The 17,087-nt window shown below is 46.0% G+C and overlaps 1 protein-coding gene across 2 annotated transcripts in view; it reads right to left on the bottom strand.

Annotated features, from left to right (window-relative positions):
* Positions 1 to 421: 421 nt before the first annotated feature.
* Positions 422 to 17,087, bottom strand: part of LOC121548907 (polypeptide N-acetylgalactosaminyltransferase 14-like) — a 135,732-nt gene continuing 119,066 nt past the window's right edge. For both annotated transcript variants that reach the window (XM_041860562.2, XM_045210243.1), the window contains 2 exons: positions 5,794 to 5,913; positions 422 to 726 (listed from right to left, as the gene is read on the bottom strand). In XM_041860562.2, coding sequence (XP_041716496.1) covers positions 568 to 726; positions 5,794 to 5,913 — 279 coding nt within the window. In that variant the 3' untranslated portion in view covers positions 422 to 567. The remainder of the gene's footprint in view (positions 727 to 5,793; positions 5,914 to 17,087) is intronic.

Raw genomic sequence — 17,087 nt, 5'->3', positions numbered from 1 at the left:
AATCTCCATTTCAATTAAAAATAAATGGGAATCATGAAATTGTTTTCACAAATCCTAAAATAGGATATTGAAATATGGCAATTTGACATGTGCATTAAATCTGCTGTCACAAATTCCAGCATAGCTGCATCCCATCCCATATTAGATCATGAATGAAATGTCATTACGAAGACAGGTTGAATTCTAAGACAGAACTTATACACTTGAAGCAGCAGTTCGAAGAATAGTTGTGACAGACCACATGAGTTTCAATGAAAACAGCAATGAAAAATTGTGTCCCCTGTATTTTGATCTATATTAGCCCATAATAAATGACTTCAGCCCTGCTGAATGTCTTGTTGAACACTTGAATGTGCTGACATCAGTCCAAGTCGCTGCCATCTTATAAAGACTTATCTCAGTGACCGAAAATACCCTTTCCTCTGGTATCCACCTCCTCTCTCCTTTCCCTCCCTCCATCACTCTCTCTCTCTTTCTAAAAGCACTTGGCTATAGTAAGCACTGCAGAAGTTCATGAATGCTCGTAGGGTAGACCTCCTCTACAGGAAGGATTGTGTTGTGGGTGGATCAGGAGAAGGGCATCTCCCATCTCTGGGTGTAAGCTGTCAGTTCACAGGGGCTGATCACCAGCATCTTGCTGCTCTCGATGCCGTCCAGGGCCATCTCACTGTCCAGGCAGAAGTGGGAGACCAGGTGCTCCAGGTGGGTGCCTGACTTCTGCCATCGCTGGAACACAACAGACAATACAAAGATCAATAACTATACTGTACACAGAGACATGCGTTCTAATGTTATTAAACTGCTATTGTCCATTAATTGTTACAGAATGCCATCGGTTCAAATAAATGAAAAAGTTTGGGCAACTATTGTCCAATACTGACCCCGTAATTTTGTCAACTTCATATTTACAGTGAGGGAAAAAAGTATTTGATCCCCTGCTGATTTTGTACGTTTGCCTACTGACAAATAAATGATCAGTCTATGTAATGGTAATGGTAGGTTTATTTGAACAGAAGGAGACAGAATAACAACAAAAAAACGCATGTCAAAAATGTTATAAATTGATTTGCATTTTAATGAGGGAAATAAGTATTTGACCCCCTCTCAATCAGAAAGATTTCTGGCTCCCATGTGTCTTTTATACAGGTAACGAGCTGAGATTAGGAGCACACTCTTAAAGGGAGTGCTCCTAATCTCAGTTTGTTACCTGTATAAAAGACACCTGTCCACAGAAGCAATCAATCAATCAGATTCCAAACTCTCCACCATGGCCAAGACCAAAGAGCTCTCCAAGTATGTCAGGGACAAGATTGTAGACCTACACAAGGCTGGAATGGGCTACAAGGCCATCGCCAAGCAGCTTGGAGAGAAGGTGACAACAGTTGGTGCGATTATTCGCAAATGGAAGAAACATAAAATAACTGTAAATCTCCCTCAGCCTGGGGCTCCATGCAATATCTCACCTCGTGGAGTTGCAATGATCATGAGAACGGTGAGGAATCAGCCCAGAACTACACGGGAGGATCTTGTCAATGATCTCAAGGCAGCTGGGACCATAGTAACCAAGAAAACAATTGGTAAAACACTATGCCGTGAAGGACTGAAATCCTGCAGCGCCCGCAAGGTCCCCCTGCTCAAGAAAGCACATATACAGGCCCGTCTGAAGTTTGCCAATGAACATCTGAATGATTCAGAGGAGAACTGGGTGAAAGTGTTGTGGTCAGATGAGACCAAAATCAAGCTCTTTGGCATCAACTCAACTCGCTGTGTTTGGAGGAGGAGGAATGCTGCTTATGACCCCAAGAACACCATCCCCACCGTCAAACATGGAGGTGAAAACATTATGCTTTGGGGTTGTTTTTCTGCTAAGGGGACAGGACAACTTCACCGCATCAAAAGGGACGATGGACGGGGCCATGTACCGTCAAATCTTGGGTGAGAACCTCCTTCCCTCAGCCAGGGCATTGAAAATGGGTCGTGGATGGGTATTCCAGCATGACAATGACCCAAAACACACAGCCAAGGCAACAAAGGAGTGGCTCAAGAAGAAGCACATTAAGGTCCTGGAGTGGCCTAGCCAGTCTCCAGACCTTAATCCCATAGAAAATGTGTGGAAGGAGCTGAAGGTTCGAGTTGCCAAACGTCAGCCTCGAAACCTTAATGACTTGGAGAAGATCTGCAAAGAGGAGTGGGACAAAATCCCTCCTGAGATGTGTGCAAACCTGGTGGCTAACTACAAGAAACGTCTGACCTCTGTGGGGGATCAAATACTTTTTTCCCTCACTGTAGCTAAAGATCTTTTTGCATGTCATGTTCATGGCACTGTCACAGTACTCTTCCCACTATTCACCACTAGATGTCCCTCTTTACTCAATTTCTGGTGAGTCACAATAATCATTCAGAGCAGGGAATTATTATTATTCTTGATATTGTCAAACTTATACATTAACAAAACTAAAAGATATTAGCAAACATGCAAGGATTTGGACATTGTCTCACACATCCATCACTGGTTAGAATGTGACGGCTGACAGGCAAAGCCTGTTGCCAAGACTAGTGGGGCATATCATGATCATGTCTCTTCAGTGGTAGAAACAATATAGCGGATATCAAGGGAATCTTCTGGATCAAAAAGGGCTTAGGTTGTGGGCATGGCAGGAGAGTGGCTACATGTGTGAGTACAGGCTCCCATCTCCATGGTGTAAAGACATTTTTTGCATTTTTGAGCCAATTTCCTGAAACTCCAAAAAATTTATTGCCATGTTGCCGTTTTAAAGCTAATTTCCTGCAATTCTATGCATTTTGCCATGGCTAATGCTGTGCTCTTTTTCTCAAACATAATAACATAATGAATACTGCTAAATTCATTGTTTTGGGAATTTTCAATTCTCCCTGACTGTCTACCTTTTATTTTGGTGATTGTTAGTTCTCAAAGATTACATTATAAAAAAAAAACAAGATATAGGTCCATTATATTTTCGACATACTTTATATCTGGTTTTAGTAGTTAAAAATTTACACTGAAAGCATTTTTCCATCCCGAAAAGCGACCTGAAAAAACGCTTAACAAGCTCTGTTACATTGTGGCCCTGATCAAAGCAGGAAAGACTAAAATTGCCATGACATGTTTTTTTCCTTTTTTTATGAAGCAAAGTGAGACTGCACTTTTTAATTGACAAAATAAAAATAATTAAAACTAAATCAATTAGTATTCAGTGCCTGTGGTGCCTCTGAGTCATTATTCTTGTTACTGGCTGTTGATGCACAATTGATAGTTAAGCACATTTGTAGGCTCCTGAGAGCCTCTCTCTGCTGTAGCCTACAGTGGCCTGAGGGGAACACATGAGCACGGCTCTAATTAGCTATCATTGCACAGTTTCCTTCTATGTGCCAGGGGTGGAACATGCTGCTTTGGGAGCCTTTTTAGCAGGAGGAAGTAGTATATACCTGCGTAACTTCTGATAGTGGGAGAGCTAAAATCTACCTGCCGATATAGAGCTCTAGTATGTAGCACTTACTTATCGATCTACAGTTGAAGTCAGAAGTTTACATACACCTTAGCCATATACATTTAAACTCAGTTTTCACAATTCCTGACATTTAATCCTAGTAAAAATTCCCTGTCTTAGGTCAGTTAGGATCACCACTTTATTTTAAGAATGTTAAATGTCAGAATAATAGTAGAGAGAATGATTTATTTAAGCTTTTATTTCTTTCATCACATTCCCAGTGGGTCAGAAGTTTACATACACTTTACATACACTCAATTAGTATTTGGTAGCATTGCCATAAACATTTTTTACTTGGGTCAACATTTCGGGTAGGCTTCCACAAGCTTCCCACAATAAGTTGGGTGAATTTTGGTCCATTCCTCCTGACAGAACTGGTGTAACTGAGTCAGGTTTGTAGGCCTCCTTGATCGCACACGCTTTTTCAGTTCTGCCCACAAATGTTCTATAGGATTGAGGTCAGGGCTTTGGGATGGTCACTCCAATACCTTGACTTTGTTGTCCTTAAGCCATTTTGCCACAACTTAGGAAGTAAGCTTGGGGTTGTTGTCCATTTGGAAGACCCATTTGCGACCAAGCTTTAACTTCCTGACTGATGTCTTGAGATGTTGCTTCAATATATCCACATAATTTTCCTTCCTCATGATGCCATCTATTTTGTGAAGTGCACCAGTCCCTCCTGCAGCAAAGCACCCCCACAGCATGATGCTGCCACACCCGTGCTTCATGGTTGGGATGGTGTTCTTCGGCTTGCAAGCATCCCCCTTTTTCCTCCAAACATAATGATGGTCATTATGGCCAAACAGTTCTATTTTTGTTTCATCAGACCAGAGGACATTAATCCAAAAAGTACGGTCTTTGTCCCCATGTGCAGTTGCAAACTGTAGTCTGGCTTTTTTATGGCGATTTTGGAGCAGTGGCTTCTTCCTTGCTGAGCGGCCTTTCAGGTTATGTCGATATAGGACTCGTTTAACTGTGGCTATAGATACTTTTATACCTGTTTCCTCCAGCATCTTCACAAGGTCCTTTGCTGTTGTTCTGGGATTGATTTGCACTTTTTGCACCAATGTATGTTCATCTCTAGGAGACAGAACGCGTCTCCTTCCTGAGCGGTATGATGGCTGCGTGGTCCCATGGTGTTTATACTTGCGTACTATTGTTTGTACAGATGAACGTGGTACCTTCAGGCGTTTGGAAATTGCTCCCAAGGATGAGCCAGACTTGTGGAGGTCTACAATTTCTTTTCTGAGGTCTTGGCTGATTTCTTTAGATTTTCCCATGATGTCAAGCAAAGAGGCTCTGAGTTTGAAGGTAGGCCTTGAAATACATCCACAGGTACACCTCCAATTGACTCAAATTATGTCAATTAGCCTATCAGAAGCTTCTAAAGCCATTACATAATTTTATGGAATTTTCCAAGCTGTTTAAAGGCACAGTCAACTTAGTGTATGTAAACTTCTGACCCACTGGAATTGTGATACAGTGAATTATAAGTGAAATAATCTGTCTGTAAACAATTGTTGGAAAAATTACTTGTGTCATGCACAAAGTAGATGTCCTAACCGACTTGCCAAAACTATAGTTTGTTAACAAGAAATGTGTTGAGTGGTTGAGAAACAAGTTTTAATGACTCCAACCTAAGTGTATGTAAACTTCTGACTTCAACTGAATGCAACACTTGACTGTAACTGAGCTGTGTATAATGTTTTAAGCGTGCTATTTATCATCTTTCTCTCTCCATCCCCCTCACGATCCTTCATTCTCTCACTTCCTATGTTTTCACCAGACACTACATCATTATCACCACATATTCATGAATCATCTGTTCCTGCAGTCACCACCCAAACAAAACAATGTGAACACACTATACAGTCATACATGCTGTTCAAAACACCCTCCCACTCATAAACAGTATCTGCACACATTCTACACAAACCAACTCCTGTTTTTTTCCCCTTATTGTTTACCCAAAATGTCATAACATGTTCGACCTTTTCGGACAGCCTCAAACCATGTAAACAGCCTCGCTAGCATACTGTTAGATAAGGAGGACCTTGCCTCTGTCTCAGGGTGCAGCAGCAGCAGCAGCTGGCTAGTGATACAGGCATAACCCAGAGCTCTCAGGCACAGCGCAGTGGAGACTCTCCAGGAGACTATCAGACTGCCTAAGTGAAAGTTGATTTATGGCTTGTCAGAAGTTGCTTTGCTCGTTTGTGGCAGGGGGCTGTGGTGTCGGTGGCGGGCCGGCACGATGGGTGAGAACGGGTGCCCTCTGGGCTCTTACTTGTTTCCCGTTGCTGATGTTGCAGGGCATCAGCATGACCTGGGAGGCAGGGAAGGTGGTGGAGAGGGAGAGGCAGTGCTGCTGCTGGCGGATCTGCTGCCCATGGGTGTAGATCCACTCCTGAGGAGAGAGAGATACACTGATAACACATCAACAACACAATAATTACTTACTAACAAAACAGTCTACATACCAACATAGTGTAATGTATGTGAGAGTAGATGTATGAATAGCAGAACACAATCATGTTATACTACTGAAAACACACAGATTACTACAGACTGGGCGTGTATGAGTGTATGCTACATCCAATCGTGAGGCAATCCAATTCCTCCACCCAGGCAGAGTGTGTGTCTCCAGTCCAGCACACACCACTACCCACACCTCCAGAACATCTGTCTCTGGGAGTGGGTTCACTCTTCAGGAACATTCCATACATCATGAAATAATAAGACTCTGTCTCTGTGGAACCAGACCAGGGAATATTACTGAGCTAGCATACTGGAGATTGACACACACATGCACGCACACACACGCACACACACACACACACACACACACACACACACACACACGCACGCACGCACACACACACACACACACACACACACACACACACACACACACACACACACACACACACACACACACACACACACACACACACACACACACACACACACACACACACACACACACACACACACACACACACACACACACACACACATACAATTAACACACAGTCAAGTCTTGAGAATTGAAAACCCCCCAGATGAAAAACAGTAAATACTTTGATCACTGGAACTCATCACTGGTATGTAGAAGTGATGCTGCCAAACCTGTCTGTGTATGGTGGTGCACGCACATCCAGCCACTTTTCATGGTCTAGCTAGCTTACAGAGAATTTGATATTGAGTGGGCCCACAAGGATCCAATTATTCACACATATTATGTCATGGATTCTAGTGTTTTATTGTAGAATTTCAGACAGAAAGACTGAAAATCTTGTTAAAGTCGCTCAGAGTACAAGCTACCAGGTGACATCCCTGTACCGATATGTCCTAGACAGGCGAGATGCACTCCAACACATAAACTGTAGTCTCTTTTATATTATATCTCCTTCCCCTGCTCTCAAACAATAAAGCATCTGGGTCCTTGTCTGGGTCCCTGCATTTTTGGAAAGCTTGTTTTTTTCTAACATGACGTTGTGATGTTCTTGGATTCAACTTTTGTGCACTTCCTTGGTTTCATAATGTGTAACCATGTGTTTTGAAAAAAATATGTAGCATGACTAAATAGGACCGGTCTTCGCCAATTCAAGCTATAACTACGAATGTATATAGCAGAGCAAATTGAGAACTACTGAATTCACACACATGTGCCTCAGATTCATTTAATTATCTGTAGAAATGGTAGATCCTGTCTAGTTTCTTTTGGCATTAAAGAAGTGAGTTGATAGCAAGCGACACCTGAGGGCCAATGCCAAGATAGGAAGAGGGTTCTGTCAACTTAATTGGAGGCAATTAGGAAGATATGTAGTGAGCAGTAGCAGTAAGGACAACCTTCCCAACTGAACTAATGAATCTGTACTATACTGGATGTTCAGCATGGTCACACAGTAGGAATGTATGTGTGTGTGTGTTTGACAACACAAGGGGGTCCCATGGTGATCACTAGATGGCCATGCTATGAAGGACAAAGTATATAGTCATAATTGATGAGCATGTACGTGAGCTATTTGCTTCTGACCTTTAGCATGGACAGTGGTGACCATGTACAGTGGATATGGTGCCTATTTCTAACCTATGTGTTTGAAAAGACATGCAGACCAGAAGATTCACATTACAATTATTAAACTCTGGTACAAGTTTCTCTTTCCCCTGGGATTTAGCAACCATTGCGCATGCGTTACCCAAACCACAAGATAACGAAGGCGCGCTCTGGTTGACACCCCCGCTGCCGAGCACGGCAGAAGGAACATACATTGCATAAAGATGGAGGAATTCAGATATGACTTCATTGTTTTAAACTTCTACATCTGCATTGCTTGCTGTTTGGGGTTTTAGGCTGGGTTTCTGTATAGCACTTTTTGACATCTGCTGATGTAAAAAAGGGCTTTATAAATACAATTTGATTGATTGATTGAACTATGGCTTGCAACATGGTTCAATGTGCCAGTAAATCAGCACAATCTACTTTAATTTGATTTGTATTGCCGCCGTCTTGGAGCTCTAGAATTGGGATCAAGTTTACTGTGCTAACGAAGATACAAAAAGAGTAATGGAGAGCACTGTATAATATGGCAAACTTAGCAAATGAGGCATTTGTGGTAGGTACATGGGGCCATCTTTATGCATGTCCGCTATTACAAAGAATCAAAGGTAAATTCTAACCATTCCTTAGTATATGAATAGCGATCTTATTACCAAAACATGTGCACTTTGTAGTGGTAACATTAATACAAAAAAGTATGATTAATAGAGTAAAACTAGCGGAGCTACAAACATTTGAATACTTGTTTCCGACTAGCACCCTTTCATCTGTGTTCTAACATGCGTTTCTTTCTCTTTACAAGCAATTATCAATGTACCGGAGGACATCCCAGGCAAACATCAAGCTGTAACACTGACTTGAAGATGCCTAGAGAGGAGCAGCCATAGACTTAGATAGACATCGCATCATTGTATCTGTTCCATTATGGCGTCTGTGAGAGCATGGGAAGCGCCATTGAGTCCCTCTCCATTTTGAAGTAGTACATTTTCTTATTCTACTACTATGAGTTGGCAAACAAACTGAAAGGGTGCACACTGCCACGTAAAGTGTGTTGTTTGAACAGGTATAAAGCCAAGGTTGGCGATTTCCTGCTACCTGCAGTTACGGAATGTTTCCTCATGAGTATAATTCCTTGGCTAATCCCTCCTGGTGACCTGGATGGAATTATGCGATCCTTCCCTAACCCATAGGACGTCCCACCACCCAGTTGACTACTTAAAAATTGTGAAAGTCCTCAATGGCACTGCCCATGATAAAACAGGCTTTTGGACACTAGAGTCCTCTAACTACACTCTTAGAAAAAGGGTTGGCTGTCCCCATAGGAGAACCCTTTTTGGTTCCACATAGAACCCTTTTGGCTTCCATGTAGGACCCTTTCCACAGAGGGTTCTACATGGAAGCCAAAAGGGTTCTATGTGGAAACAAAAAGGGTTATTCAAAGGGTTCTCGTATGGGGACAGCCGAAGAACCCCTTTAGGTTCTAGATACACTCTTAGAAAAAAAGGAGCTAGCTCTATGGGAGCAGTCAGAGGAGTTAGCATTACATTCAGTCAGTCTGTGTGAAACACATTTCCAAGGGTTTTAATTCCCCAAGGATAGGCAGGCACAAAAAAGGTCACACAAAAACCAAGTCCCATCCATTCTCCCAGCAACACACCATAACAAGCTCTACAGTAGCCTATACTAACAAGAATACAATATCACAGCTAGGATTTCATGATTTCCATTCCTAAACTTGAATAAGAAAATGTGGTGCATAGCAAATAGACCTACATTAGCACGAAATGTTGACATGCTATTTTACACCCCATTTGATATGAAAAACACTCTTCTGCCTTGAGAATACAGCCCAATATTGTAGTGTATATGCCATGTTCATCGTAAGAGCTGGTCCACATGGATCATTAGTCATCCTTTTACCCTGCAGCAGTTACATTACAACCTTGCTGCAATAAGAATCACATCACCTGGAAACACATCACAGAGGATAGGGCCCAGTGTGTGTGTGTGTGTGTGTGTGTGTGTGTGTGTGTGTGTGTGTGTGGGGCACATTATTTGTGGCAATGTGCGCACAAGTGACAGCAGCCATGTCAGAGGGCAGTGTGGGAGGTATGTGTATCTCAGTGTATCTCTGTGGAAGTGACACCAGGAGGCCAGGCCAGCACAGTAGGCCTGTCTCTGGGTTGAGAGCAGAGGGCTGTAATAACCAGGCCCAGATGGGTTTTGTGTATTAAAAGGCAGGTGGGTGGAGACGAGGTCTGCTAGCAGATTAACAGGTCGGAAGGCAGAGGGCATGCACATATCACTGCTTAATAGGATAAACTGCACTGTGAAAATGTGCTCTGTATTAAATCTAATTACCCTGCAGTAATGGCACAGCTTTTTACGATGTCCGTTGTGGCACGCCAATGTTCATTTACTGTAATGTTAATCTAAGTGGCTCCAAGTCTAGGGGAGCTGTGTGCTGCTTTATGAGACAGACAGTGTGCTTTTAGAGCAGGGGTAGACAACTAGATTCATCCATGTGATCTTAAGTATGCTCCCTCTAATTCTCCCACCTCTCTCGCTCGCTCTCTCTCCCCTCCCGGAGGACATGAGCCCTAGCACCATGCCTCAGGACTACCTGGCCTGACGACTCCTGTCTGTCCCCAGTCGACCTGGTCGTGCTGCTGATCCAGTTTCTGCTGTTCTGCCTGCGGCTGTGGAACCCTGACCTGTTCACCTTCTACCGGGCCTGCTGTTTCGTTTCATTTCGACTCTCTCTCTCTACCTCTACCTCTACCTCTACAGTCGTGGTCAAAAGTTTTGAGAATGACACAAATATTAATTTTCACAGAGTTTGCTGCCTCAGTTTTTATGATGGCAATTTGCATATACTCCAGAATGTTATGAAGAGTGATCAGATGAATTGCAATTAATTGCAAAGTCCCTCTTTGCCATGAAAATGAACTTAATCACAAAAAAAACATTTCCACTGCATTTCAGCCCTGCCACAAAAGGACCAGCTGCCATCATGTCAGTGATTCTCTCATTAACACAGGTGAGAGTGTTGACGAGGACAAGGCTGGAGATCACTCTGTCATGCTGATTGAGTTAGAACAACAGACTGGAAGCTTTAAAAGGAGGGTGGTGCTTGAAATCATTGTTCTTCCTCTGTTAACCATGGTTACCTGCAAGGAAACCCGTGCCGTCATCATCGCTTTGCACAAAAAGGGCTTCACAGGCAAGGATATTGCTGCTAGTAAGATTGCACCTAAATCAACCATTTATCGGATCATCAAGAACTTCAAGGAGAGAGGTTCAATTGTTGAGAAGAAGGCGTCAGGGCGCCCAAGAAAGTCCAGCAAGCGCCAGGACCGTCTCCTAAAGTTGATTCAGCTGCGGGATCGGGGCACCACCAGTACAGAGCTTGCTCAGGAATGGCATCAGGCAGTTGTGAGTGCATCTGCACGCACAGTGAGACAAAGACTTTTGGAGGATGGCCTGGTGTCAAGAAGGGCAGCGAGGAAGCCACTTCTCTACAGGAAAAACATCAGGGACAGACTGATATTCTGCAAAAGGTAAGGGGTTTGGACTGCTGAGGACTGGGGTAAAGTCATTTTCTCTGATGAATCCCCTTTCCGATTGTTTGGTGCATCCGGAAAAAAGCTTGTCCGGAGAAGACAAGGTGAGCGCTACCATCAGTCCTGTGTCACGCCAACAGTAAAGTATCATGAGACCATTCATGTGTGGGGTTGCTTCTCAGCCAAGGGAGTGGGCTCACTCACAATTTTGCCTAAGAACACAGCCATGAACAAAGAATGGTACCAACACATCCTCCGAGAGCAACTTCTCCCAACCATCCAAGAACAGTTTGATGACGAACAATGCCTTTTCCAGCATGATGGAGCACCTTGCCATAAGGCAAAAGTGATAACTAAGTGGCTCGGGGAACAAAACATCGACATTTTGGGTCCATGGCCAGGAAACTCCCCAGACCTTTATCCCATTTTAGAATTTGTGGTCAATCCTCAAGAGGCGGGTAGACAAACAAAAACCCACAAATTCTGACAAACTCCAATCATTGATTATGCAAGAATGGGCTGCCATCAGTCAGGATGTGGCCCAGAAGTTAATTGACAGCATGCCAGGGCGGATTGCAGAGGTCTTAAAAAAGAAGGGTCAACACTGCAAATATTGACTCTTTGCATAAACTTAATGTAATTGTCAATAAAAGCCTTTTACACTTATGGAATGCTTGTAATTATACTTCAGTATACCAAAGTAACATCTCACAAAAATATCTAAAAACACTGAAGCAGCAAACTTTGTGAAGACTGTAAGGGATCGGGGGTTGGCTGGGTCTAGACAGAGTCTGACACTTCCCCGATCTACTGAGAGGGGGAGTCATCAGACTCGATCTGGTTCACCTGAGTTCTGAGCACACCTGTCAGTAATTAGTGTAGGATATAAGGTGTGCTCAGAAGCTCAGTCGGTGCGAGGTATTGTTCCATTGTGACTTGCTAAGCGTTTTGTTCCGAGAGAGAGAGAGAGTTTGTTGTTTTTGATTACCCGTGTATCCGACCTGTGCCTTGTTGTTTGACTCCCCGAATTGCTTAATCCTCTGCTTGTTTATCCCAGTGATTACCGTACTCTGACCCTGTGCCTGTGCCCTCGACTACGACTACGCCCGCTCCCTTGGTACCTCTGCCTGGCCCGGTTTTGACCACAGCCCGCCCGACTACGATTAAGCTATTCCCTTGTCTGTACTCTAATAAAGCATCGCTATTCTGCGATTGGATCTTACCACTCTGTCCGAGTATTCATTACAGAATACCTCGCCTTTACCATGGATCCAGCGGAATTACAGAGGCGATGGGAGATACAGGAGAAACGGATGGATGAACTCCTGCAGCTACTCAACGCTGGTGCGGCTGAAGGCACCACCCCGAGCACGGTCAGTCCTCGTCAGGCACCTCCGATTTCTCTACCGACAAGGTACGACGGGGAACCTGGCAAATGTCAGGGGTTTCTACTCCAGACGTCCCTGTATATGTCGTATAATCGTACTATGTTTTCCGATGACCGTAGCAGGGTGGATTTCACGATTTCTCTGCTAACGGGTAGAGCACTGGATTGGGCTACTGCGCTTTGGGCAGCTGAGGTCCCCGAGTTGAATGTGGAAGTTCAGTTTAAGAGACTGTTCCAATAGGTGTTCGACCACCCAGTATCTGGGCGTAGCGTGGGAGACCAACTATGCGAACTTCAGCAGGGCCGTCGCACAGTAGCTGACTACGCTTTAGAGTTCCGTACTATAGCAGCCGGTAGCGGATGGAGTGAGACTGCTTTGCTCACCATTTTCCGAAGAGGGCTGCGCAAAGAAGTACAGACTGAGATGGCTTGTCGGGGAGATATCACTGCGCTACATGAGTTTATCAACATCGCCATCTCTATTGATAATCTGATAGTGCAACACAAGGTATCCACAGTCCGGGAGCCCTCGGTCACTGGTCCTACGCAATCGTCAGAGCGGAGGAGAGAATCTGAGGAGGAACCTATGCAACTGGGACGGTCACCCCCACAGGGTTCGGTGAGACAACAACGTCGGCAAGACGGACTATGCCTGTATTGTGGTCAGTCGGGTCATTTCATTCGGCAATGTCCGGTAAGACCAAACCGTACCCCAGAATATCGCCTCGGAACTGCCAAACCGGTGAGTGAGACTCACGTTTTCAACATCACATCCAAACAAATGTATGTGCCAGTTACCTTATCTGTTGGAGAGAGAGTGCGCAGATTGGAAGGCCTTATTGATTCCGGGGCGGCTGCCAGTTTTATGGATGTGGGTCTCGCTGAGGAATTGGGAGTTCAACTTATCCCAATTCAACCTCCCCTGCGAGTCAACGCGCTAGACGGTGAGCCCATGGGCACTGGGTTCATTACGCACCGTACCGAGGAAATAAAGTTACAAGTGGGCTCCCTGCACCATGAGAACATCATTCTGTTCGTCATCTCCGCTCCACGGGAGCCGCTAGTCCTCGGCCACCCCTGGCTCGTTACCCATGATCCGGTCATCTCCTGGAGATCTGGCGATATCACGGCTTGGAGTGAGGTATGTAGGGCAGAGTGCCTCCATTTACCTTGCAAAACGTCTACTGTGGAGGATGCGCAGGGTGCGGTGCCTACTGTTGTTCCTACAGAGTACCAGGATTACGTGCAGGTGTTCTCCAAGGAGAGGGCTACCGTGTTACCACCGCATCGGGCCTGGGACTGTGCAATTGATCTGCTATCCGGGGCTACACCTCCTCGCGGAAGAATCTACCCTTTGTCACAGCCGGAACGAGAATCTATGAGCAAGTATATTGATGAGGCACTACAGCAAGGGGCCATTCGCCCATCTACGTCTCCCGCCGCATCCAGTTTTTTCTTTGTTAAGAAAAAGGATGGCGGACTGCGTCCTTGTATAGACTATCGAGGTTTGAACGATATTACCATTAAAAATCGTTACCCACTTCCTTTGATTCCAGCAGCCCTCGAGCAGGTGGGGCAGGCCTCCATCTACAGTAAACTGGACCTCAGGAGTGCGTACAATCTGGTGCGCATTAGAGAAGGGGATGAATGGAAGACCGCCTTCATCACCCATCGAGGACATTATGAATATTGTGTCATGCCCTATGGACTTACTAACGCGCCCTCTGTGTTCCAGGCGTTCATGAATGACATTTTCAGGGACTTGATTGATCGCTTTGTTATAGTGTACATTGATGACATCCTAATCTACTCAAACTCTCTGAGTGAACATGTGTCCCATGTACGACAGGTTCTGGACCGACTCCGACAACACTCTCTGTTCGTGAAGGCCGAAAAGAGTGAATTCCATGTCACTACGATTTCCTTCCTTGGGGCCATACTCACTCCCGACGGGGTAAAACTGGATGAATCCAAGGTGCAAGCTGTACGAGACTGGCCTCAACCCCAGACGGTGAAAGAGCTCCAGAGATTCTTAGGGTTTGCCAATTACTATAGACGGTTCGTGCGTAATTTCAGCACAACCGCAGCTCCCCTGTCGGCGATGACCAGCTACAAGGGTCGTGGTCTGAAATGGACGGAGGGGGCAGTGCGGGCTTTTGAGACATTGAAACAGCGCTTTACCACCGCTCCCATTTTATGTCAGCCGGATCCTACCTTGCCGTTTATCGTGGAGGTGGACGCCTCGGAGGTTGGAGTTGGAGCCGTGCTATCCCAGCGCCAAGGTGAGCCGCCCAAACCACGACCCTGTGCTTTTTTTTCGAAGAAGCTGAATCCGGCCGAGCAGAACTACGACGTGGGAAATCGTGAATTACTGGCGGTGAAGTTAGCACTGGAGGAGTGGAGACATTGGCTGGAGGGAGCAGATCATCCGTTCCAAGTGCTCACGACCACCGCAATCTGGAGTATATTCACAGTGCTAAACGACTGAACTCCCGACAGGCAAGGTGGTCTTTATTCTTCAACCGTTTCCAATTCACTGTCTCTTATATTCCCGGGTCCAAGAATTGTAAGGCGGACGCGCTTTCCCGACGGTTCGAGCGCGCGGAAAGACCCGTGGAACCAGAACCTATCCTCCCCATGAGTTGCCGTGCTGGTCCTGTGAGGTGGGCTATCGATGACACTATTCAGGAGAGCCTCCAAGCGGAACCAGCCCCTCCAGAAACCCCGGTGTCGAAGGTGTTTGTACCAGCTCCGCTTCGACCTCAACTGATGGACTGGTGCCACACGTCGCTAGGATCTGGTCATCCCGGAATCACTCGAACTACACGACTCATCAGTCGAAAATACTGGTGGGTTTCCCTCACAGATGACGTCAGAGACTACGTATTATCCTGCCCAGTATGTGCTCAGTCCAAGGCGCCTCGAGCACTACCGGAGGGTAAGCTGATGCCATTGCCAACTCCTCAACGACCCTGGTCGCACATTGCTATGGACTTTGTTACCGATCTACCAGAATCAGAGGGCCATACTGTAATTCTCGTGGTTATCGATCGATTCTCCAAGATGTGCCGGTTAGTACCCATGACCCGTTTACCTAACGCCACTCAGATGGCTGATACTATGTTTAACCAGGTGTTCCGGCAGTTTGGTGTTCCGGAGGATATTGTTTCCGACCGGGGACCCCAGTTCGTATCCCGGGTATGGAAGGCCTTCTGCGAACGCTTGGGCATCTCGGTGAGCCTCACCTCCGGATATCATCCCCAGGCCAATGGGCAGACAGAACGGCTCAACCAGGAAATTGGGAAATATCTACGGCAACAATGTTCGCGGCAGCCGCAAGAGTGGAGCCGATTCCTTCCTTGGGTAGAGTATGCTCAGAACTCACTCATTCACACCTCCCTACGTCTAACGCCCTTCCAGTGTGTTCTAGGGTATCAACCACCCCTGTTCCCGTGGGATACCGCACCCGGGATGGTACCGGCTGTGGACGAGTGGTTCCGTCGGAGTGCGCAGGTCTGGGAGACGGCCCATCAACATCTCAGTCAGGCCTCACAACAGCAAAAGACCTACGCCGACCGACGCCGGAGACCTACTCCCACTTATCAACCCGGGCAACGAGTGTGGCTGTCTACCCGAGACCTGCAGTTCCGACGGAGCTGCAAGAAGCTCCAACCCAGGTACATCGGGCCTTTCAAGGTACTTAGACGTATTAACCCGGTCACCTACCGTCTGTTACTCCCTCGACACAACAGGATAAACCCTACGTTCCACGTCTCCCTGTTGAAACCTGTCCACTATAGCCCGATGTACCCCCCAATTGCTCAACAACCTACTACACCACCTTTGGAGGATGAACAGGACACCACCTATACAGTCCACGAGATACTGGAGTCAAGACGGAGACGAGGGGGCATCGAATATCTCGTGGACTGGGAGGGATATGGACCTGAGGAACGGTCCTGGGTCCCTGCTAAGGACATACTGGACCCCGCTCTCAAGGCCACCTTCCACGCTGAACACCCAGATCATCCAGGACCCCGACCCAGAGGAAGACCACCCGGTAGAGGTAGAAGGCCGTCAGGAGCCGGCCCTAGGGAGGGGGATACTGTAAGGGATCGGGGGTTGGCTGGGTCTAGACAGAGTCTGACACTTCCCCGATCTACTGAGAGGGGGAGTCATCAGACTCGATCTGGTTCACCTGAGTTCTGAGCGCACCTGTCAGTAATTAGTGTAGGATATAAGGTGTGCTCAGAAGCTCAGTCGGTGCGAGGTATTGTTCCATTGTGACTTGCTAAGCGTTTTGTTCCGAGAGAGAGAGAGAGTTTGTTGTTTTTGATTACCCGTGTATCCGACCTGTGCCTTGTTGTTTGACTCCCCGAATTGCTTAATCCTCTGCTTGTTTATCCCAGTGATTACCGTACTCTGACCCTGTGCCTGTGCCCTCGACTACGACTACGCCCTCTCCCTTGGTACCTCTGCCTGTCTCTGCCTGGCCCGGTTTTGACCACAGCCCGCCCGACTACGATTAAGCTATTCCCTTGTCTGTACTCTAATAAAGCATCGCTATT

This window comes from Coregonus clupeaformis, chromosome 33 (assembly GCF_020615455.1).
Source record: "Coregonus clupeaformis isolate EN_2021a chromosome 33, ASM2061545v1, whole genome shotgun sequence".
Taxonomy (NCBI): domain Eukaryota; kingdom Metazoa; phylum Chordata; class Actinopteri; order Salmoniformes; family Salmonidae; genus Coregonus; species Coregonus clupeaformis.
This window is presented reverse-complemented; position numbering and strand designations above follow the sequence as displayed.